The 24,335-nt window shown below is 47.3% G+C and overlaps 1 protein-coding gene across 2 annotated transcripts in view; it reads right to left on the minus strand.

Moving 5' to 3' along the window:
• The window catches only part of CACNA2D2 (calcium voltage-gated channel auxiliary subunit alpha2delta 2), a 263,927-nt gene that overhangs the window by 168,783 nt on the left and 70,809 nt on the right, over nt 1-24,335 (minus strand). For both annotated transcript variants that reach the window (XM_068907175.1, XM_068907174.1), the window contains exon 3: nt 4,906-5,022. In XM_068907175.1, the coding sequence (XP_068763276.1) occupies nt 4,906-5,022 (117 nt within the window). The remainder of the gene's footprint in view (nt 1-4,905; nt 5,023-24,335) is intronic.

The following is a 24,335-nucleotide window of genomic DNA, read 5'->3' on the forward strand; positions in this document are numbered from 1 at the left end:
CAACTCCCTTCTCCTGCTGGGATGTGTGTAGACCTGAAGGAGAGGGGGGAAGCACTACTAGACGGTGTGCCAGGAACAATGACCTCCTCTTGATTTTTTTTTGTTGGTACCCTATACTACAGTAGAAGATCGTGGCAATAGAAGATTTTTCTGAGGTGTTGAGCTTGCACAGCAGAAATAAGGTCAGCAACTCCTCAGCTGCTTGCACTGACACTTGCTGAAGTCTTTCATCACCCCAGCAGCCCTCTCCCTTTGATCCATACAATTCAACATTTCCAGCACAGGTAAGGAAAGGAGCATGGATGGTGGAAATCACCTTTGTGGCCTCAGACAGCGGACAAAGCTGGGGCATCCATGGAAGTGGCACACTAAACAGCATAAAACAGGAGCAGCCCAGGCCAACACTGAGCCTGTGCGCAGGTGGAGTACAAAACAGGAATGGCAAATAGAGCAATTTGCAGAGGGCAGGAAGCAAAGGAAAGAGGGATGGTAGAAGGTGGCAGGGAAGAAAAGATCAATGTGTGTTCTGGGCAATGTCTCCATCCCATGGCACAGGGAATGCAAGGGACTGGGTCTGATGACATGGGAGGCTCCTTCTGGTGCCCCTTATCTTCTCTGATGCTTCTTTTCCTTTCTCCTGCAAACCAGCTCATCTTCAAACTCACTGTCACTCACCAAACATTGCCACCAAGGCTGAAGAGGAAGGGAAGGTCTAGCCACTACTGGCAAATTGGGCAGTCCTAGAAAGGTTACGCTATGAGAGGAAAAGAAAGGAGAAGCAAGAAAAATATCCTTCAGTCTTGGGAATCCATAGCTGGCAGCCATCCCATACAGCACCAGAGGCAACAGCTTTTCCCTGGCTCGCTCAATGCTCCATCAGCAGCAAACTCCAGCAGGCCAGGACACACTCCTGCCCTTCCCACACTGTGGAAAACATCCACCTCTACCGAGAGTTGCTGAAAGCAGGAAATAAAACATCAGGAAGACAAAACTAAAATGGTTGGTCTCCTACACAAGCTGAAAGAAATCCTAGCTCAGTGGCATGAGTATCTCTGGGCACACATTGAGGCAAGGAAGGGCCTGAACACAGAGATGAAAGAAGAGACAGGAGACTTCAGTCAAAAAAGAAAAAAGTGGCAAAAGAATATACTTGGCAAACAAGCAGCCTATTCAATTCTAGTCGCAGATGATGTCAAGCCATGAGCCAGCCAACTGTGATTCCCAGCACAAGGAAAACACAGCAGGATGACACACAGACATTAACTCCCTAGTAGTCTTCTGGAAATCTGCCATCTCTTTCCTTTCCCAGGGGTAAAGAAAGATGTTTTGCTTGGCCCTACCAGGGATAAGTTCATTAACATGGGCATGAAGACACCCTTAAATTTGTACCTACTCAGGAACATATCTGCTGTTTCCTTACTCCTCACTCTCCGAGATCCCTAGAAATTCCTCATAATGTAAGAGGCTGAGTAAATATTACCTCCTCCAAGAGTTAGTTAACCCCTTCAGCAATATCTGATACTTTAATTTCAAATGAAGGTAGTTGTACTTTTGGGCTTGAAGACCTTTGTTCCATCCTTCCTGCTGACGCTTGGAAATACAAGGGAGCTGGAACCGCATAGCTTAAAGGAGGCTGTGAGAGCAACCTTGAAGCAGTAAAATCTTCACCGTGGGGAAAGGACACTGGAGGACACTGAGGAAAAGGGCAACTAGTGCTGATCCAAGTCCACGTCTAATAGAGGCTGCTGTGTGGTGCTCGGGGTAGAAGTCCCCTAGGAACCAGCTGTAGATGCTGTTCTACAGCACCAGCTGGCCTGGATGGGAATTACAAAGAGATCTTGCTAGGGATTTTTCTGTCCCATGAGGACACTGACATCAGATATGATGGTCTGGAACAAAAAGGGAAGGACAGCATCCAAATAACCATCTCCTTGCAAATGACTGTTATTCTGGGAAGCAATTACCCCCTGTGCCACACACCCCTGACTCTGACACTCTTCTGAAATGCATGTGGGAAATGAGAATGTCCTGCTAGGGCCAGACCACTGCCACCTCACAGCGCAGCATCAGCCCATGGCCATCAGAAGCTGAACTGTCATCACTAAGTTTGGTTTCTTTGTGTTTGACTTTTGGTTCTAGAAATGAAACACTAAAGGAAGAAAACTATGCATTATTAACAAATGCTCTGCACATAGTTTAACTTTAATCGTGTTAATATTTTTTGCTTAGAAACAGCAGAAAGCAGGCTCTTTGATGGCTACACTGAATCACCACCTAATCAGAATACCACTCCTGTAATGTGCATCTATCATATGTGCCCAAAGGCTATCTAGCACCTTTCTACAAAACCTGACTGAAGCACGAGCAATATCCCTTCAACCTCCTACAGAAACGGGAGGGAGGGAGGCAGGGAGTCCTCTTTTCGGTGGAGTAAGAACATAAGCGATGCAACAATTCATACTTTAAGGAGAGGCTCAATTTCTCTCTCCTCACCTGCCTTCAATGATACATGGAGTCTCACCTGACTCAGATGCTGAAAAATACATTTCAAGAAGTCATCACTCTCGTGAGTCACGAGAGAAGGGGAGGAAATGACTCCATGAGATATGATTCAACTAAGGGGAGAGCTGAGACAGAAGAAAACACAGGCTGGAGAGTGGAAAAAGCTGTGGGAGCCACATTGCTTATAAGAAGCTTTGCACAATGTCATCCTGATCTCTACAAGGAGAGAATTCAGTAGGTCCAGTTTCTCCTCCTCCCATTAACTTCCCCATTTCCAGATGTTGTTGTTATTACTTGCTGTCTCAGACTGATGGTATTTACATGCAAACTGGGTGCAAGAGATTGCTCCTTCCAGCAACTGCACTCTGAAGAGGTCCTCTCCAAAGGACCAATTTGGGTCATGGGATCATTGTTTCCACTGTAGCAAAACAGCAACAAGCGCTAGTTATCTAACAAGTGCTACCAGAATCGCTTCTCTGTGTTGGGTCCAGCAATGGACGAGCCCTTGACAGTGCAAGGAACCAGTCCTGCCCAAAAAACCAAAGCAAAAATGAAGTCAAACTGGAGGACAAACAAGGTTATCGTACCACAGGCACCATTCCTACCTTTGTCCTAACAGTAGGAGATACACAAACTCTTTTTCAAGTCTGTGCGAGCCACAGAAAAGGAAAAGGAAAAAACACACTGACTGATCTGCTGAAATTCAAACAGCACAGTGGAAACCACTCAGCTCCATTATGCTGTACTGATCAGTGTTATTGCCCTGCCCATCCCACAGGAGCCACGTGATGTCCAGATGCATGTCAAGTTTGTGGCTAACTTCTGTCATGCACGCCTTCCTCTAACATCTACAGACAGGGTACATCTTTGGAAGTTTTAATAGACAATACATGCACAAACATGTATACAAACTATACAAACAGTGACCGCTGCTCATGCTGCAGTGAAACTGCTCCTAGTGACAAAAATGTCCTCTCCTGGGCCAAATCCCACAAGAGCTCTGCTCCTGCTCTCCCTCACCTGAGTCACGTCCTTCCTCCTGAGGAGGGCTTCCCTTGGCTTTGCAACTGTCCTGTATCATCTTGCTACCTCCTGCCTTTTTCAGTGCCTTTGGAATTTCCTTCTGGAGGGATCCCACAGTGCTTGGGCCTTGGCCCCACCTTTTCTCTCCTTCTTCTTCACTTCTGCCAATCCAAACGCAGTGGTGACAGTGCCCACATAGCTAGATCCACCTCAGCTCCTTCCAATCAAACTAAAATGTTTGGCATGAATTCCAAATAGGCCTAACCTTTACACAGGGGTCAAATGCACAGTCTTCTCTGCCCAGACTCCTACAGCTATTATCTTTGTCAATCACTGTAGACAACCCCATACTAGTCAGTCAGGCAGGCAAGCCTTCAACACCCTTGACTCAGATCCCACTAGAGCTTGAGACTCCCCTGGTCTACAGGGGTGCTAATACAACAGCTACACTACCTGCTTTGAGCCTTCCCCTTGTCTACCACCCAGCAAAAGCACCTCCAGTTAACCAAGCTGCAAACCATGCCCAGTTGGCAGTGCTGCCAGACGTGAACTGCAGAATTTCATCCTGCGTGGTACAATCAGGTACTGGAGAGGACATTACAGCTCTCGGAAGTGAAACTCTTGCATGGCTCTCGTATCGCTCTGCAACAGAGAGAAAAATCTCCATTTCTCCAGCCTGGCAATTACTTGTCTCTACTCCAGGAGTGGAGAACACTGTAGCAGAGCACAGCCCCACCGCCGCCTCATCGCAGACGCCGTCAGGTTCTGTGCCTGCACCATGAGCAGGTTACCTTGCTCCACTCCAGATTAAATGAATTCATTTAAAAAGGAGTGTTACAAAATAGGACAGTAGATTGGAAATGTACGTGGGCGCCCATGAGGGCAATTCACATACGCAGTCAATCACCAGATTCAAGTGCCAGGCACCAGCACAAAAACATTTCAGTTCATGCTCTCCTTAACAGGAAAAAAACCTACTTGTCTGAAATGTTTTCATAAGCTATTGTAGGGAAGCTGAAGTACCTTTGCTCCCTCTCCCCACACATCCAGTTAAATGACTGGGTAGCGTTTTGCAGTCACTTCTATTCCTGTGGCAGCACCTTTAAGAGTTAACATGACGGTGAAAGGAGATAGGAATCTAGAAGATTCCCGTAGTAGATCCTTACAGCGTGAGGCTAAGAAGTATCATGTAAGTATACTCCAGAAAAACATTCATATGAACCTGTGCGCCTGCAGGAGATGAGGTTCCCAGAAGAGGCCACACAACCATAGAAATTACTGAGAAGGTGAGATCATAATCTTACACCAGCATCCACCCTTTTCCTTAAGCACAAGCTTATATTTCTGTCAAATGATTAGCACATGGGGGCATCTCCTTACCTTTAAAGCACGGACTTTCTTGGCCAAGAGGCTCTCAATGTCCCCCGCAACCTTCTCCACTAATTTCCTGGGCACATTCTCCTTGACTTCAAACAGGTTTCTATTCTCATTGTAGATCTATGAAGGGAAATAAGAGACAGACATACAGTCAGTATAATAGCTAAATACAGCAAATAGTCTTCCCACAGAGAGGCTGACCCTCTAACACAGAAGAATTTTAGCCATGCTAATTAGGTAACAACATAAGCTTTGGAAATGAGGGGAACGAGGGAAGAAAGGCTTTGCAACTGGAAAAACACATGCGATCCACTGCCCTTACCACCGGCTTTACGGTTTCTTCCCTTCACACCTGCAGGCCACAAGCATCCCCCTCTCGCTCAGAAGTCGAGCTGCCCACCACACTGCCCACGCATCCACACCTCTGTTGAGCCAAACCGGCAGTGGAGGCAGAGCCACCTCATTTCCTCCTGTACTTTTCTGTGTTTATATGCGTGCTTGTGCTCAAGGCTTGCAGCTGTGACCCACGGCCTGCTCTTCCAAGCCACATTGCACAACTACAGAGGACAGTGTCAGCCCCAAGGGACACGCTACTGGCACCAGCACTGGCCCAACAAGAAGGGATCTGTCCAGCAGCGTCTGCTCCCATAACCAGTGAAGCGTTAATGACTGTCTTGACAATGTCAGCACAGGACTTCTGAATCACCAGTGCCTCAGTCACCTCCTCAGGGCATCTATTTGACCTGCTAATTCAGCCTGTCTGCAAACTCAGGTGCAACCAAGATAGGGCATAGGAGGAACTTTACAGTCATGTAAGATCAGAAAAAAAACTTTATGCTGTGTAATTTTTTTGGAAGTTGTTTGAAGGGAACTACGTAGCAAACACCACAAGTTTTCTCTTGCTTCTCCCTGAATCCTCGGGCTACTTGTAAATATACACCTGGAATTCCAGGCACGAAGATTTCTGGCAGCAGAAAACCCTCCAAGGAGACCTGGACCTTTCCGAGGAGAAAGCTGACTTTCCATGCCTAATTGAGATTTCCATGCTAAGCGTGTCTGGCCCCTACACGAGCTTGCATACTCCTTGGGAGCTGAATCATAGCATCCCATCCTACCTACCAACAAAAGCAAAGGGGAACAAAAAACCCTTCTCTGGAGCTTCATTAAAAGCAAAACAGTCTGCCTATTTGACTGCCAGTTTGTTGCAGACCTGACCATTACAACAACGGAAGAGACCAGCTGGTGTAGAAACTATTTCTCACGGAACACCTGCACGTTCCTGCCCTGATCTGCCTTGGGTCTCGGAGGAGCACCAAAATACAAACCATAAACAGCCCGTTTCTGTAATGTAGATGTGTACCTCAGAAAGCACTGCATTTGGGCCAGCGCTGGCAGCACCAAGGAAGGACTGAAAACAGGTTTGGCCTAGAAACGCTCACCAGGTTGACATCATTACCATGAATGCTTCCCTTGGTGCTGCCAGCACAAATAAAGCTAGTGAAACCCAGCACTTTAAGGGCAGGCAGGGCTAGTGCCCCGGATCCGGAGAGCAGCAAATCACATAGCCACGGCTACGGCCACTGCACAGCTAAGATCTACTTCCTGCAAGATATTTCTAAGCATCCAGGAAGACTACAGCCACCAGATGGATCAGTGACCTGATCTAGCACAAGAACTCCATGTCCTGTTGGATGCTGGAAGAGCCAAAGAGAAGAAAGATTGTGCTGGCACTACCTGTACAATATTAATGGACAAATGGGGCTCTACTCCCTACAACTGCCCCGGCTGATGCAGCCTATCATTGCAGACTTATTTAGGAGATGTAAGAACTCCTGCTCTGTATCAGGAGAGCAGAACTCCTGCTCTGTACCTGTATCTGCGCATCAGGAGAACAAGGATCACAGTTAACCAGCTTGATGTACACCGAGTCCAGGACAACACAAGGAATGGATGATGGTTTGGGCTGCTATTTAGGAACAGCAAAGCTGTTGACTATGAAGTGCAGTCCAACATGATCTTTACTTCGTTCCTACTTCAGGAGCTCAGGAACATGATGGAAACACCGTAGAAGACATCCTTCTGATATGCTCTCAGATTACTTTTTCCACCCTTTTTCTTTTCCAGAAATTCGTGAGCAGGAAGCAGCTCTGCTCAATGGAAGGCAGCTGGCAATGAATACAGGAGTCTGAGTAGAGAAGCCACCCCTCCTCCCCAGCAGCCTTCTGGGTTCCCCGCAGGAGTACATTCTGAGACTAAGCCAAGCGGTGCTCTTTTGGCATTGCACAGTCCCTCCAGACCTACAGGGTTAATCTTCAGGCTTCAACTTTGCTCTTTAAGACTCTTGCTGCAGTCCCTATTTTGCCCAAGCCTTCCGATGAGTCAGCTCCTCCTTTCTTCTGTATCACTAGCAAAGTCCTGACAACACTCCTCTCGTCAGCCTTTCCTCCAGGTACACCACTCCTTGATTCTAGCTCTGCTCCTGGCACCTATTTTTCAACGAAAGAACAAAATAAAACAGAAAAAAAAACCACCCTAGAGATTCAAGTAATTTACCTTGGCTGCCAGGGGTGACATACCACCCCACTCCTATCAGCAGAGTGGCACACAAAACGCTCAGAACTGCTCATCTCTGAAGCTTCGGGAGAAAACGGCATTCTTGTAAATTCTCCTGGTTACTGACCTGCAAGAACTCTGCACAGGAGCAGAGACATAGCAAGCCAAACATCTGCAATACTAGCCTGACTCCTCAGGCCCTAGGAACAGCTTTGCTCCACCACCCTCTCCAAGCCCCCTGCTCTCTCAGGCCCCAAGATCCACTGCTTTTTAAAGGAAGAGGAAGAACCAGCTCCAGGCACTAAGTTTTTCAGCCAACCTGACTTCAAGGGCTCCACCCAAACCATTTTGGTTCCCAAACTACCTAGCTTCCACAGCAATTTGGCACCTCCTGTCTTTTACTATAGGTGATCATTACATGAGGGCAGCGATGCCAAAGAGAATGATTAGCAAGACGACACTTTCTAGAGGCACCCTCAGACTCCGGCAGGAGTAACGTTTAGGTGTTTTGCATTTTTGAGCCCCATCACACCCCAAGCCTCAACAGTCAGAAAGTCAGCTTCTGCCAATAGCAAGAGATCCTGCGCTAGAGGAAAAACCCCTCACATCAGCACAGAGGCTTAAAGTGAGCAAAACAACACAAAGCAATATTCTCTCATGCTCTTTTTTCACTTTGGTAAGTAACAGCATAACAAAATAATGTGTTTGGAAGGCGCGCTACCTCCAGCTGAGCGGCAGCAATTAGGAAAGCAAAAGAAGAACAATCTTCAAGGAGAAAGCTTTGGATAAGGAGGGCGTCCTGACATTAGTGTTTTCTATTATGAAATAGAAAATTGGCTCCTATTGGTTCCAGGCAGAAACAGTGACTGTCCACAAGGGAGGAGAGAGGAGAAGGAAAAAAAAAAAAAACCCACACCATACACACAAAAACCACACACACACCTCCAGAGCACCCAGGAGATGTTCCTCCGTGCTCTCTCTGCAGCTGCAGAGCTGTGCAGACCCTCTTGGCCAAACAGTTTATCTGTGTTAATGAGAACAATTCAACACAAATTAATAGTGACCATACATGCACAAGAATATATTAGATAAGGAGGGGAATGACAGTGCTCCACACAATTAAGATAACTTTATGCTTTTTGGATCGTTTAAAACGTGGCTGGGTTTAGCTCACTGAAGATGACATTTTTCATACTGGCTTTTCCCTTGAATTGAATTAAGGGCAGAATTTTCTGGTCAAAGACATCCCTACCATTTCTCAGCTATGGCAAAGCACTCTGATTTGCCCGTAGTAGAAGAACATTGAGAATCATTGAGATTCTCCCATGACCCTATGCTCTGGAATATGGGTTTGGAATTTGCAACAGCAGCAGCCTGGGGTCAGGAAACTGCTGCTTCCGAGTCCATGTAGAGACACTCAAATCAAACCATGCTATCAGTCTCGAGGAGAAGGGGGAATGCATTTTGCACGCTCTTGGCGGACTGGCTTTTCATCAGAAGATTTTGCAATCCCTTTGTGAACATGCCCCATCCCCTTACAGTCGGCACATGCCACCCAACGGGCAGGAACATGAGGGTGAAGCCAAATTCTTCTTGCAAAACTCCATATATATATATGTGTATATACACACACACACACATATGTAAAAATAAGTGTGTGTGTGTGATGTGGCAGACAGGAAAAGGGCTGCAGTCCCTGCATTAGCTTTGCTCAGTGCAGGGATTTAGGCATGGAAGAGGGAGGAGGAGTCCAGAGTCCAGCACTGGAAGTGTAGAGCAAACTGGCAAATGGCAAGAGCAGGAGGAAGACACTAAACACAGGCAAAACAACAGAAATTACCAAGCTGAAATTAAAAAGAAATGGGGGGGGGGGTGCAGAAAGGAGGGGAAGAATCAAGCAACACAAGACAACTTGTAATCTGAAAAACTTCATCCCAAATACTTCAAAGCATAGTACAATTATAAACAGCTGAGAATATGATCTAAACCAGCAAAGCACTAAGTAGCCTTACTAAAAAGCAGAGCTAGTAACACAACCAATTATCAATATACATTCACAGCAGCAACTGTATAATCGAAGAGGCAAATCTGATATTGCCTCAGAACGTTCATTCTCCAAATGCACTTGTTTGCCTTGCTCCTAACGCACAATAAGTGATGCTCATCTCTGCTATTAATTCCCTCAGTGCCTACACATCCAGTGAGTTGTCAAGGTTTAAGAAAGCATTTGCCACTACTCAATCCCCTAGGCGCGCACCAAGCACCATGCAACTGTACCCAAGAAGAGACAGAAAAGGGGGCAGAAATACTCCCGTTCCCAGAGTGGCTCACTGAGACACCACGAGGAAGCCAAGCACCTTCCCACGGTTCAGTTTGACCAATCATAAAACATTCAGGAAAACAGCGAAAATTCGGGGTGGGGGGGGCGGGATGGTTCCCTTTACAGCACCATTACCACGTGTGCCTTTCAGCACCACGAGAAAGCAAAAATTGTTATTCAGCCCCAGCCGTGCTGTTTCCCTTGGCTGCCTGGTGACACGCAGGGCTGGAAAGGGCTGCGGACCTCAGTCCCAGCCAACGGGCAGGGTGGACACCCTGCTGCTCTGGCAGGAATCACTGCGGCACCTGGTTGGGCTTCTGCTGCGTGCTGCACCGTTGCACAAAGGCTTCTGGTTTGGATAATACTCACCTTCCAGATATTTACCCCTGTCTCGGTATGAATCTGATTGATACACCTGGTCTGGATAGCTCCAGCCCAAAGACCAATCTTTAATCATAAGGCAAACCTAGCATGCTTGCATGCCGTACTCTGCAAGGGTGCCCCGAAGAAGGAGGGATGGTGAGACAACCCCTCGTGCCGAGGGGAGACCACACCATGTCACACCTACAGAGGTCATAGGGTCACTAGGGAAATTAAAAGCTTTTGCCTTCCTGGCACTGTTGGGTGGGGGGAAGCAGTTCAGAGGGATATTTCAACTCCCACAGCCAGGCCTGTGCTGCTCAGATCCATAAAGTGACCCAGAGAGGGCCTCTGCAAAGGGCAGCAGTTGGTACAACAAATATTGCACCAGGATACCTGCACTCAGAGGTATGTTCGTTTAGGACCTCCTCCAGACAATTTCTGTGCCTCTACTAGAGCTTAAGGGTCTGCTGGTCTCCTCCAAAAGACAAGAGCAGGTCTGGGCTATTTGGAGTCTCGTCTCACCCATGCACACTGCTCAGAGGCAAACGCAGGCTCTGGCATCAGGCTTGGCCCCTGCGACCTTGCCATAAGAGAGCCTTGGCAAACACCAGCCCCAGCCTCTCAGCCATGGTGTGCAGGTGGCTGAGTTTACCAACCCACTGGTGTACTCCTGTGGCCTGCCACTATTCCTTTAAAAAAAAAAAAAAGTTTGTGGGTCATGCATTTCACTTGATGTCCTTCTTGGGTCCCTGTTCTACTGTGCTGCATTAAAATACCCCATGCAATTCAGTGCTCTGCATTCATGCTCTCATTAAGGCCCCTAAACATAGCATTACTAATTCTAGCAGTTCTTTCAGAAATATTATAGTACTTGGCAGCCCCTGAAAACGCCAGGTCCTGGAATCCTGTAAATACTTTGGGGAGGGGGATCTCTGCTTGGAGAGGTGATTCCATAGGATTCAGATGATTAAGTAACCTAGCCTCAAATAAGAGCCCCATCATCTACTGTTTTTAAAATAAAATCTCATGGTTTCTAAGCCAATGTTATGATTTAGGTGGAGGCTGGCTCATGGTTTTGGAAAACGTGACCTGACCATACCATAACGGGGGTCCTGCCATTTCCTCAAGGTTAAAGTTATTGCAGAGCAGGGACAGCGGGAGCGCTAGAGTAACGGAGCAGACTCGCTCACAGCCCAGTGCACAGACCAGACCACCTCTGACAATGAGAGAGCCTAGGAAAGAACTACCTAGTAACAGAAAGGACTGGCAAGAGCAGCGCGAGATTTTTCCATGCTTGAGCAAGGAGCACCGTGACAGGTAAGAAGGAGAAAGACGAGTGCAAAACCCTGCCGGAGGATAGGGACCGCTCAGGGCCGCAGGTAGAGACCTGAGACAGCACGATTCCCATCTTCCCTCCTAGTCCCTGCTGCATCTACTGATGTTAAAAATTTCATCGTCTGGTGCTTATATTTCTTGCAATGATTGTAATCACTGTAGTGTCTATATTACGTTAGCAGGCTGTCAGTCTCTGTGCAGAGTCAGGGATAATCAAGCAGGCAGTGATAGGACTGATAACGGCCTCACCAACAGCTGCCGGGACGACTGGTGCTGTCTGCAGCCCGTTATATGGAGTAGATCATACGGCGCTGCAGGGACAGAAGAAACAAGGCAAGGGAAGTGGCTTTCCGGAGAAGCAGCCACAGCCATGAAGGTGGTAGATCCAGCTCTTCCTTGTTGGGGAGTTGGTGGGGCGGAGGCGATGGACAGAAGGAGAAGCAGCAGCAGCTGAAGAGTGGTGCTGCAGCCCAGCCAGGGCTTTGCAAATCTACCCCCAAGGCAATTCCTCTAGAGTCAGCTCTAGCAAAGCTGGTATCACTGGAGCTGCCACAGCAGGTGAGCCTGCCAGCTTGGAGGACACGGCTCGGTGAGCGCTGCCCCAGCCCCAGGGGCACACCGGGCTGCCTCCTCCGGAGCAGCCAACCTGCCCCTTGCCTCAACCTCCAGCTTGTCCTCAGCAAGAGCCACTGCTCCTGCAGCCTGGGGATGCGCTTGAGAGAAAGCGGGAAGTAAACACAGAGCTTGACATTTACTAACCCCATCTCTCTCGCTCCTTGTGCAAAGCCATGTCCCTGCTGCGCTCCTTCCTTCCCCCTACCTGATAATAAGAAAGCACCATCCTGGCAGCTCTCCTCAGCTCTCCTACAGAAGCAGGACAGAGAAACATGCAGTTAAGCTGCTCCTCAGGGATGGGCAGCTATAATTGAAGCAAACAAATCATAGGACTGAAGTCTCCTTCCTTCACAAAAGGGCCTGCTAAAAGGCAGCAGTATCACAGAGGACGCTGGGGACGGAGAAGGAAAGGCAGCCCATCCTTCCCGGGAAGGCAGCTGCTCCACACGTCCTGCCCTGCGTTGCACCAGGCACCTGGGTCTCCATCCTCTGCAGCGCTTGCAGGGGCTCGACTCAGAAGTGGACCTGAGGCTGCTACGCATAATTTAGCGACTAGGCAGGGATGAAGGGCTACGCACGATTAGCCCTTCTATAAAACCTATCCTGGCCTGGAAAGCCGCTTTGAGTTTTCAGCAGCCCAAACCCTTGTACAGGGAGCACTTAAGACTGACAGACCTGGTCGAGCGCCTGCAAAGACTGAATCTTCCGCAAGGTAATTCAATAACACGCAGCTTCAAATTCAGTCTTCTCCTTTCAGATGTAGTGCTACAGAGCTAAATCACCACAGAGGTGAATATGTAAGGTCTCAACCACAACGTGCTCTCTGCCCAGGCGCTCCTCTGTACGCTCACACAGCAGCTTGGATGACACGGGTCTTGCTGCCAGCTCTGGGGCCAAGCCTGCCACAGTAATGCAGGAGAGTGAGGAAACAGCTACAGCACCTCAGAAAAATACCCAAATGCATTCACAGACCACAGACTCTCTAAATATGCACATGTAGAGAAAAACAGGGCAGGGGGGAGACAAACTGACCCTCGATTCTGGCTGCTCTCCTGGTTCTCAGGGTCATAATAACAAAAACTTAGGAAAATACAGTATTTTGAAAAGTTTTCTAATCTCAACTGCTTTCCTTCAGCATCTACGTAGAAAAGTTTGGTCAATTTGATTCAAGTTGTGCCTACAGAGAACAGCTGTACTTCTTTAGATCAGTGCAGCTAAAATTGCACCTCAAATACTGTAGGAGGGATGCTGTTAAAGATGTTCCATACTGCTATATTTTGTCTTTACGCTATTTCTATCAGAATCATTGCCGCTGCACTAAGGATTTTACTGGGCTTACCCCCACTGTCTCTAACAAAATAATATTATGCTGTACCAAAGCAAGGGATAGGTCAGATCAAAAGGTGCATTGATAAAGCAGTGCAAACCCTTACAACCTATGAAGCTCTTCAACTACTACATGCTTGATTTATAAGAGCTCAGCTGAAGTCACTTCCCTGCTGGTTTACCTATGAGTAAGAATTAAAACCAAATTTCAGAAGGGATCATCGGTGCAACTAAGAAGGTTGAAAGTGCTCTTTTAGGTGGACAAGCACACGCTCTGCTGAAGCATCAGGTCGGGCCCACCAGGACAAATGCAGGAGCTGGGAGGAAGGGGACACCGCAGGAAGGTCTCCAGGAGATGGGGAATGGAGCTGCTGCAGCTGGGAGAGCGCTGCCCTTTATTCCCTGCAGGCATACGTGCAGTTTCTCTGCTAGCTCTGGACGGTATGACCCCAGCCTTCAAGGCTCTCAGATGCTCAGAAACCTTACTTTAGGTTAGCTTTAAAATAAATAATCAGGCCTCTTTCCCAAAACAGCTTTACCTTCTCTGCCAGAAAAGCTGCTGCTGCTCGTAGGAAGGGCTGTGAAAAAAGGCTGGGCTGTGCAGGCCTCATTAACACTCTTAAACTCTCAGCCATATTTTGCAGGCTTTTAACTACAGTAAGAAGAAAGAGTAATAGTTACCTCGCATTGCCTTTTATTCTTATCGATGGCTACCACTGGCCAAATTCAGCTCTCAGCTGCACTGATGTAAATTTAGGATCACTCCACTGACGTGGAATTACACTAAATCTCTTATTAGAGCTAGAGCGATTGAAATCTAGGCCAGCATACATCAGCAATATCAACAGTTACCCCTGCTTTCTGCAGAGTAATGATCTTCCTAAAAAACGTGACATTTTTAAAACGGCAACTTTGCGATTCTCTTTATTTACCTTCTGATGTAGGTTTGGGGGCTTTCTCTGATCTTCAGGGAGGCACGTTTACAAGCTTTTCTCCTTAATCTCAAGCACCAGAAACATTTCTGAAAATAAACCAGCTCACTCAAAGCAAGCCTGGAAGAGACCCAGTTATCTAATCCAGCCCTCCAGCTCAAGCGTGATCTACTTCACTTACCCTGTTGAAAATACAGGCCTGTCGCCCCTGCTCTTACCCACCGCTGACAGGGAATCCAAGCCTTCCCTTCTCCAGGTGATCTCTTCCAGTGTTTTCCCAGATAGCCCATTAGAAAGTCACTAGCAATCTTTAAGATAGGTCTTCTCTGCGGTGGTGTAGGCTCCTTCAGTTGTGCCTTACCCCACAGGATACAGAGAACAGATTTCTAGCTATTTTTTCCTACGCATTTCCAGACTGTTATCCTGTCTCCTGTTAGTGTTTCCTGCTCCCTACGCCAGGAAGCTCAAGGAGCTGAGATTTGAACAAAAATACGCTAAATACACAGAGATTTTTAATTAAAAAAGTGAGTGTCTGAAGTTCTCAGCTTAGTCCTGCCTCCTCAGCCCCACCAGCAAGGCTCCAGCAGCAGCACCAGATCCTCCAGCTGCGAAACTCACTCCAGGTTTTCAGCCGAAGAGTTGATGAGACATGGGGGTAAGCACCCACAGACAGTGTGTCTGATGCACCTTCTGAAGGCAACCTGCAGAGATCCAACATCTGGATGGAGAAAGTCTACTAAAAGATTTAGAAACCTCTGCAGCATAACGGAAAATAGGGCTGGAAGGGATCACAAGACCTCACATAGGCTATTCCGCAAACTGAAGGTCATAGTGTATTTGACTTCTGAGGTAACTATCATAGTTATTTATGTAGTTTCTGAAATGTTTCTTCGACCTATTCTTAAAGAAAGACATCCAGCGACGGAGAAGCCACAGCTTCATGAGACAAAGTATTCTGGTGCTTCACCACTCTGCTAGAAAACTCTATGTAATATCTAATCCAAAAATCCACTGCTGCAATTTAGAACAATGTTCTTGGTGGAAAGATCCAAAATTAACGAAGAACAGGCACGTCTGCCTCATGCTGCTGTAGCCCATTATATATTTGAAGCCTTATAGTCCCACTTTAGTTTCCTCTCTTGTAGGCTAAAAAAAGAAAAACCCACTCAAATTCATTTGTTCTTCCCCCACAAATTAAAGCCTTTCATACTCTAATATCTTGGGTTCAAACTGAAATTAAGGCTACAGGCAGAAAACGAAGTTGGTAGATTCTTCACCAGTTCGTAATTCAAAACAGCCCCCCAAATATCCAGGCATTTATCAAGGCTGGAGGCTTTGGAGCAGATGTCCACCGCAGAACTTTGGAGGAAGAGACAGTACAGGTCACTAGCGATGTGGATGGACAACACAGAGCAGGATCCCAAGCCTTCAACATACAGCATTTTTTGCTAGAAGGGTGTAGAGACAGTACAAGAGCACTGAGATTGGAACTGCAAGAACAGGTTTGAGGAACTCTGAGATACCAGGTCTTGACCCAATTGCTGACAAGAGGTGGGACAGGAAGCTGCCTGCTGTCTGCCATGGAGTTACAGAGCAAGGGTTAAAGATTAGCAGTGAAGTGCAGCAGCAAAACTGTGGAGCTGGGGGGCTTAAACTGCATCCATCTGTGCTGTGTCTCACCCTTTCCTCTCCCCTACCTTGTGCATCTTCACAACCCCCGAAACATGCAATTATGTCAGTGAAAAACTGCAGTTGTCAGTCAGAGCTACCTGCTAACCCCAGCTTACTGCTGCTGCAGCCTCCGACTCGCGGCTATTTCCGTGCCAGAGTGGCAGGTCTTTCCCTGCTGGGGCGACAGGAAGAACCAGACACATCCACCTTTCAGAGACCCCGGGAGGTGCCGACACTCTGGTGTTCGCCCGCTCAGCTGAGGGCGGGCGGTGCAGGAAGCTGCTCTCTGCTGCCCCAGCCCTCTTACATCTCCTGCCAACCTTGCAGAGCGCTCTCCCTCCCAAACCGACCACTAGTTACTTGATTAGCATTTTCGTGGGTAACAATGGGGCAAGTAAAGCCTCATCTGTCAGCCCCAGGCAGCATGGCAGCAACTCAAGGGCTTTCCTGTCTTGTCCTAGGTATCAGCTAGAGCAAGTCAGCTTGAGTCCTTGGAAGGGTGGTCATCATCACGACGAAAGGACCAAGGCAAAAGAGAAAACTCACTGTTTGCCCGATACGGTCGGTCCATACCACTCATGCGGTTGACTTGCTCACTTGAAGTCATGATGCGAGTTCTGGACAGGGAACAAACAGTAGGCTTTCTTCACCGGCAGACTTTCTCTGCTGGGCTGGGACAGGCATACAGGCCTTGCAGAAGCAAGTATGTATCAGCTGTAAGTTTCTGTTCGTCAAACAGCCTAAGAGGAGACAGCAGGTCGACCTACATTCTTAGATCAACTCCTAAGAGTCCATGAACTCTGTTGGTGTAGGCTAAGATTGCACAGGGGCTCTGCCAGAGATGGGGAGGAACTCGGCCTGCAGGTCCCCACTGTGCCCAAGGAATAGCACAGCACAACGAAGTTCATGTACGGAGTGAGAGCTGGAGCCAGACCAGGAGGAGCCCATGCTCCCCACAGCAGCCTAAAGTACTCGCTCAGCTCTATTAACTAGCTTCACACAAGTCTGCTCAAACATTTGCATCCTGACTTGCCTTGTCCACCCTTTCTTTAGTCCTTTCCAAGTGTTTCAGGACCCTGGATTCTCTCCTCCTCCTGCACAGGAACAGGAATGGACGCGCACGTACCCACAGACACACTGCCGAGCTCTGGATCCATCTGTTAGTACAGGAATAGCTCCCCGCACAGCTCGGCGTGTGCATTTCACTGTCGACACACAGCGCTATTTCAGCTCCACACCTGCACTCTCTCCCTGACAGTGTGCTATCTTAATTATGCTTTAGACACAGGTGGGGAGCAATTGTCTGACACGGTTGAGAAAGGGGACTTGGTCCCTATTCCCACACACAGCACCACCGGCTTGTCTGCATCGTCTTGGTCAAATCACCTTCCCGCCTCTGAATGTTCTTATTGAAGACACTGACGTATCCTCTTTGAAAGGATACGTCCTTAATTTTTGCAAAGCGTTACAGAAGCCTTAGAAGAAAGGTAGCGTATGAATGCCGAGTACTAATATTCTAACAGGAGTCTCCAGAGACGGGCTGGTGCATTAAAGCTACTAAAGGCAGAAACAAAACTTTCCTATGTCTCAAGGCAGACCCTCAAAACACTGACGGATTTTCACAGCTACTTTCCATCAGCATTATGAAATGTGTATGTGACCTCTCCTTGTGCATCCAGGCCAAGGGTCCCACCACCCTGATCTAAGATAACATAAGAAAGGGAGAGCAGGACAGGGGATGGATTCAAATCTACTCTCCGCGCAAGAAAACACTTTGGAACTGTAGCAGGAGCCATGTACAGCAAAGTATTAGTCTCCCGCTGTTCCAGCATAAAGTTAATCAGGGCTAGAAAATAATCCCTCCTGACAGCACGTTGGCAATTTCTGATTTCATCCCCATTTGCTTGTAGCTTATCATCAAGGGAATGGGAAACTCGTAGCGTGGACAAGCCTGCCACGTGCCTCCTCCTTTGGTGAGGGCTCACACGCACAGTCACCTACACTCAAAGCAACACGTACGTTCTTTCTGCGCACACATGTTCCCTCACATCCACACAGATTCGCCCACCGTTACAAAGGTAAGCGCACTGAAAAGAGCTTATGCATACACTTACAGCAAGATACGTGCTCAACCGCCGGCCTCGGAGGGCTTTACGCCACAACGCGGGGAGGGAACGGGGAAAAACAAGAACAAAAGAAATCTTCTCCCCAGAGGGATAGTGCCAGAAGAGCAAAGTGGCATTTACAAATCAGAAGCGTTTCCCTTTCCCACTCTCTGTTGCATTGCCCAGAATGTTGATTAGCATTACTCTTCACAGCAGCGGCGAAAGCTGAAACCCAAGCAAGTCCAACTGCTTTAACGGAAACCTAGTCGTAAAGTCTTTGAGACAAGACATTTAAACTAAAACGGAGAGCCATCTAAACGGCTATGCAGCAGGCTTTCTCAATGCTCTTTGGTACCATCTTATACCTTTCTTCCTAAAACTAAGGAGGAAACTTGGGAAAGGAAGCCGTCATTTCTCAGGGCCATGTGATTCTGCCTGATGGTCCACACCATAACAGCAGGTTTCTGCTCCGTGGTTTCTTATCACAAGTCCAGTAGTTCTCAAGTCCTGCCCTACAGTGTGGCATAAGCAGCGCAGCGACTCCTGCAGACTCTGCAGGGTCCTGAAGCAGTCTTACTACAGAAACGCCACTGCGTGACAAGGTCGTGCCACTCGCAAGGCTCCGCTTCCAGGGTGGAGTTTAGCTGATCACATAAGAGAAAAGCAGTTTCACAATTATACCGTTGAATAATAGTACTGACTTTGCTTTGGACATCATAAGTAAAACCCAGATGATCATACAGACCACATATATCTCCAAGTGTTCAGATGATCAATACACATCTTAAAAGATCACCAAATTTTAACCCCCTAAAACAGGGGCAGAAAACACACTTGACGGTTCATTTCTCCATTTAATGCCATCCTCTTTTCTGCCATTTAGAAGTCCCCTCATCCAACTCAAAACTCCTCTTTTAAAAAAATCCTCTGCCTCACGTGATTAATTAGATGTTTCCAATACATCCAATGTCATAAGCTACAAAGCCAGAAGGAACCTGCATTACTGACAGGTCTGATCTGAATAACACAGACTGGCAGACTGCTTAATTCCTGCTGAAAAGAGAAACTCAAAAACATCCCCTTGATTGAAACAATTGGTCTTAAAACACATGGACAACAGTCATCAGTAACAAATCCGTGCATAGTTCCCTAAAAAGGTTCTCAGCCTACTAAGAAGCCACCGACCCCAACAAGAGGCCACGTTCACTGCAAGTGTCAGATGCAGGGCAAGCTGAAGCCCCATGGCAGAGATGAGCACCCAGCTCTGTGATGATAGCCTTATTCTGAGGACCTGGACAGACAAACAGCTAGTGAATGCACCATGATGTCAAAAAGGCTCCAAGATATCATAACTTGATAAACTAATGGAGCCTTATTCCACAGCCATAGTGTCTGTCCTCTCCAAAAGTGCAGCATAGCAGCGTCCTCTGCAGTGGCCCGTCCTGGGAGCACTCAGCTCCATTACCCCAGAAATGGAAAAACGCTTGCAAAATAAGTGCAAGGGGAACTGGAAGAAAGAAAAAAAAGAAGAAAAAGAAAAAACCACACCCCCCCACTACTCCAAACCATAAAGCCATCCGGGGAGTTCCCTAGCTACTTGCCCAATTCACAGCAGAATTGTTCTCCTCTCCCAGTGACAGAGCCAGGCACATGCCCAGCTGCAGACCACAGACCTCTGCCTCACCAGGACTTGCAATCCAGCCATGAAACGCAGGCCGCAGGTATTTCTCATGTCTCCTACCAGTGTAGCTTCTGCCTTTCCACAGCCTTATTTTGCCAAGTCCGCTCACTACTAGGCTGAGGAATTTCAAAAGCAAGGGGTTTTGCAGGGGGCTTACTCAGTAGTGCATAATTGACTCTTGTTTCAAACAATTAAGTGCTCTCAACAGACGTCCATTTTTAATGCTGTTTATATTCTTACTAATGAATTAAGCCAAGATAACGCCAGATAGTTCCCAGATGAGACAGACAACTGTCACGCTGATGAGGATTTTATGGATAGATTTTTTTCCTTATTTTTAATGCCCAACTCAAAAAAATCATAATGGAAAAAATATACAAGAAACCAGAGCTGCCTCTTCCTCCTTGAAAGACCATAGAACAATCTCTCCGGGGGGTTCCCTTCCCAGCTATATTAGTTATTACTGCCTCTGCATGGTTTCTAGTTATGTGCACATCTGAAGAAAAAAGGGGGGAAAAATGCCCGAGTTCATGAAACTACTTTATCTCAACCTCAGGATGGTTCTGCGAACATTTTTAATGAAATCACCCATAAAAATTTAAAGTGATTAACAGTTTTATTAACTTGAAGGGCAAGTCACAGAACACCACCACAGAGTATTACTATAGACACTGGGGATGTTTGCTTATGGACACTAATGTTCTCACTGCTTCTGCCCCCCTGCCTGTATCCCCACTATCTTTCCAATTCATGGACTAGTATCCAAACCTCCCATGGACATTGCTTCCTTAAGACTATTACTCTGATTTACAGAAGACATGCTCTGTATTTTGACTTTGCTCCAAAAATTCCCCGTGTCCAGCCTGGAAACATCAAACTCTGTGGCTCCTATCATCTATTCACCAGATTTCAAATGCTTTTTCCGATCTTCCTATGCCCTCCTATCCAAGGGCTCTCATGTTGTGTCTTCAACCCACGGTGCGGGAAGAGACCTACCCATGGTTCTGAGCGGTTCAGGAGGTGATCTGAGTTCTGGGCAGCTTAACCTCCTCTCTGGAAGAAGGAGACCATGGTTCCTGCTGAGCACACTATCCTGGTTGGTTATGCAGGACCTTCAAGAAGCAGGTCAGAGCCACCAAGTCATGAGGGATAGTGTGAAGGTGAACTCAGCATTTGTCCTTTCCCAGCTGAGCCACCCAAGCTGCTCTTCCCCAGCTGTGCCATACTTCCCCACTGCCATCCATACCACACTGCTTCTTTCCTGTGCACCAGCCAGGCGTATTCCAGGTCACCTTTCCCCATACAAGATGGGAACCCGATTTGTAGAGCTGATTTGCAGTCTACACGACTGTCTTTCCAGACTCATCTCAAGTTCTGGGAAATGGAAGAAAGGCAGGCCGTCAAGATTGCCACTGAAGCATTTTACATGCAGCACGTAGGTAGGAGGAGGACAGGACAACGCACAGCAGAAGAAACCAAGCCTAGGAAGCAGGGCTGATCTGCTCAGGAATTCAGCACAGTTTGCAGGGCTAAGCTGGACAGATGCTGGGGTTGAGCTGAGGCGCTTCACACAGCAGATGGTCAAGGAGCTGCAATTTGCAGGTAACCTAATAATCAAGTAGTCATATCAGCGAGGATATGAGCCACAGGGTCACAAGGGGTTGGCACACTTCCTCTATTTTTGTAGAAGTCATTGGACAGCGTAAACCAAGGACATTAACTGTTTAGCTCTTAGCTACAGCTGGCAGTAGCTCCCTTCAGAAGACATTCCTGCAGTCCACAGCCAGAAGCAAAAGCTACAGAGACACTCACAGTTATTGCAGTCTCCATAATCTGACTAGGACAACAAGCAACTGTGCTACTGCCAAAAGGGCAGTCACATCTTTCCCTTTTCCCCCTTATTACACCTCCTCACATGTTGAGGCAAGCAATGGTATAGCTCTGCAATAAATCTCTTCGAGTCATTGATCCAAATAAACTAACTCTATAAAAAGTTTCCAGCTGGAAATAAATCATGCCAAACTCTGAGCAGTCCCACCACAATATGCCATCTTGAGCCTCTTGGAATGAGAAGGTCAACTTCTCCACCCTGTGCAATGGAAAGCGTACCAGGTACGGGAGACCCATGGTACAAACAGGGAGGAGGAATTAAAAACAAAACAACGAAAAAAAAAACCCACACAACCACATACACAGGACAAAAGCCCTCCAGTGAAAGTAAAAAATACATTTCTAGAAATGAGATGCATGAGATGCCAGCACTCACTCACTACAGCCCTCAACAAAAAACTCTGTTCAGACTTTTTTTTATTAACTGTCACAAAATGATGTAATGCATATAGTGTAATTATGCTTAAGTGCTTTCCATGTTAAATGTCATTTCAGTTATCACTTTTTAAATGCAATTTTTATTGAGTGCACAATAATAATTTAGCAAGTAAACAGGCAAGTTACAAGAAAGGAGTGGAAGTACAGGGGGAGGTAGGAAAGACTCAAGTGTGACAATAAAATGCACTGGGGTACACGGAGCTGTTACTTCTGAAAGCCTGGAAAGAATTATAAAAAAGCCATAAATTACAAGGTTGCAAAATGCAATAAATTACAGCCTCTACAAAAGGCAGATAATGGAAATGAGAAAGGATAGCGAGAAAGGGGAGGAATCTACATAATTTGTCACCACTGACCCCAGACATCTGCACAGACTGCAAAGAGCACCAGAAATGTTTTGATATTTCAGATTCCTCACAAACAGCCGTCCTCAGAGGCCAGGATGGAGGTCAGCTTTAGGGACAATTCCCTCTATCTACACATAAACATCGGAACCTCCTTGGTTAAAGGCATGCGTTCTCCCCCAAACACGGGTTCTTTGCTATATCAAATATACCTGATGAGACCAGAGGTATTTCAGGGAGAAGACCAATGGATGTCCTTTGTAGAAGCTAAAGCCAACTAGTCTGCCAAGCCAATGGGAACAGGGTGTAAGCAAGTGTGACACACAGAAAGAGGTATGAACGCACTTAAATCAGACATGACCTTCTCCCTCCCTCTCCTAAGCCCCTTCAACCACCTTCTCAAGGCCACACAGTTGACTGCAGCCTTAGCACAAGTGGGTGAAACTTTAACTGCCGTTGAGGAGTGATGTAGCCCCTGAACCAAAGATGGCACAAACAAGGACAACTGCCTGCAAAGCAAGTGGGAACCTACAGCCAGGCAAGGTGGGGAAAACAACAAGGCGCTACAACACGCTCACGCGAGAAACTTTCTTCAACGGCAACACGTGCTGGCAACACCAAAGCTGCTCGGAGGAAGAATGAGAGCCACTTTTTGGGACCGGAGGACAAGTGTCAGGGGATGCTATGCCAGGCACTTGGAAGCACATCTCCCTATCGATTTCATGGCCTGCTGGATGCCTGGGAATCAATACAGCTGGGGTTTCAGGGTTTTTGAAACAAAACCACTGACAGAAAGGAAAACCCACTAGAGTAAAACCAACAAACAAAACAACGGCAGCCAAGTTCTGAGAGTAGAAATGAGCAGGATCTTAATCTCTGGAAAATTAAATCAGGAGAAAATGGAACTGGCATAGATTCTGGCTGACACAAAGCAACCTCCTTTCAGGAACGCATGTGCCAGGTTTATTTGATTAAAACTTTTCAGGATGGAGAGATATGGATGAGAAGGGGAGTGTTTTCATTACTGAAGTGGGAGTGAGGAGGAGGTAGCATACAGTTCCTATACGTCCATTTTCAGTACTAATGCCAGCAGAGAGTCCCAGAGGACGGGAGTAATGTGAATTTACAGGTAATTATTTCCCTCCCAGGGGACTGCACTTTTTTTGCAGGAACTTGATGCAGGCTCCCTGGTGTCCATCTGAGCTTTGGGCTTATGCTGCAAGCCCTGAAACAGTCTGGCAGCTTTTTTATGATCTCCAGGCCTCAGGGGAGGAATTTATCCTCAACACTTTGAACATCTGACTGTGACCCTAAAGTGAGGTTTCTCTACTCCAGCAGCAAGCCCTGGACTTTCCTCAGCCAATACCGACTGGGCAGGACTTGCTGGACATTGCCAATGGCTCCTCTAGGGCCTTCTTGAAAGAAGTTTGGCAGGTATCAATTTAACTCCCAATCTGTCCAGTCTTTTCTCTGCCGGATCCAAGTTGCAATTTCTGAACACTACCAGGAGAAGTGCCGCTGGGCTGTGCTGGGCAGTATCATGAGAGTCAGTCAGGGGGAAGAAACCAGCCTCTCAGTCCATGCAGACAGATGGACAGAGGTACAGGGGTAGCTTGCCCTGCTTCTGCTCATGTCTCTGCTGCAGGCACAGGGGCTGAAGAAATGTGAGCAGCAGAGCTAGCAGTGAAAGACAGGTCATGCAGAGGGGCTCACAGTCCTCACAGGCCTTGGGAGGAAGCACTCAGACCAGTGGGCACAACCAGAGAACTGGAGGAAAAGGGCCTGTCCAAGTCTTCTTTCTGTCCAGTCTCCCAGACTAACAGCGATAAGCCTACGGCACCTGCTCCACATGCCTCAATC

This window comes from Struthio camelus, chromosome 14 (assembly GCF_040807025.1).
Source record: "Struthio camelus isolate bStrCam1 chromosome 14, bStrCam1.hap1, whole genome shotgun sequence".
Classification (NCBI taxonomy): Eukaryota; Metazoa; Chordata; class Aves; order Struthioniformes; family Struthionidae; genus Struthio; species Struthio camelus.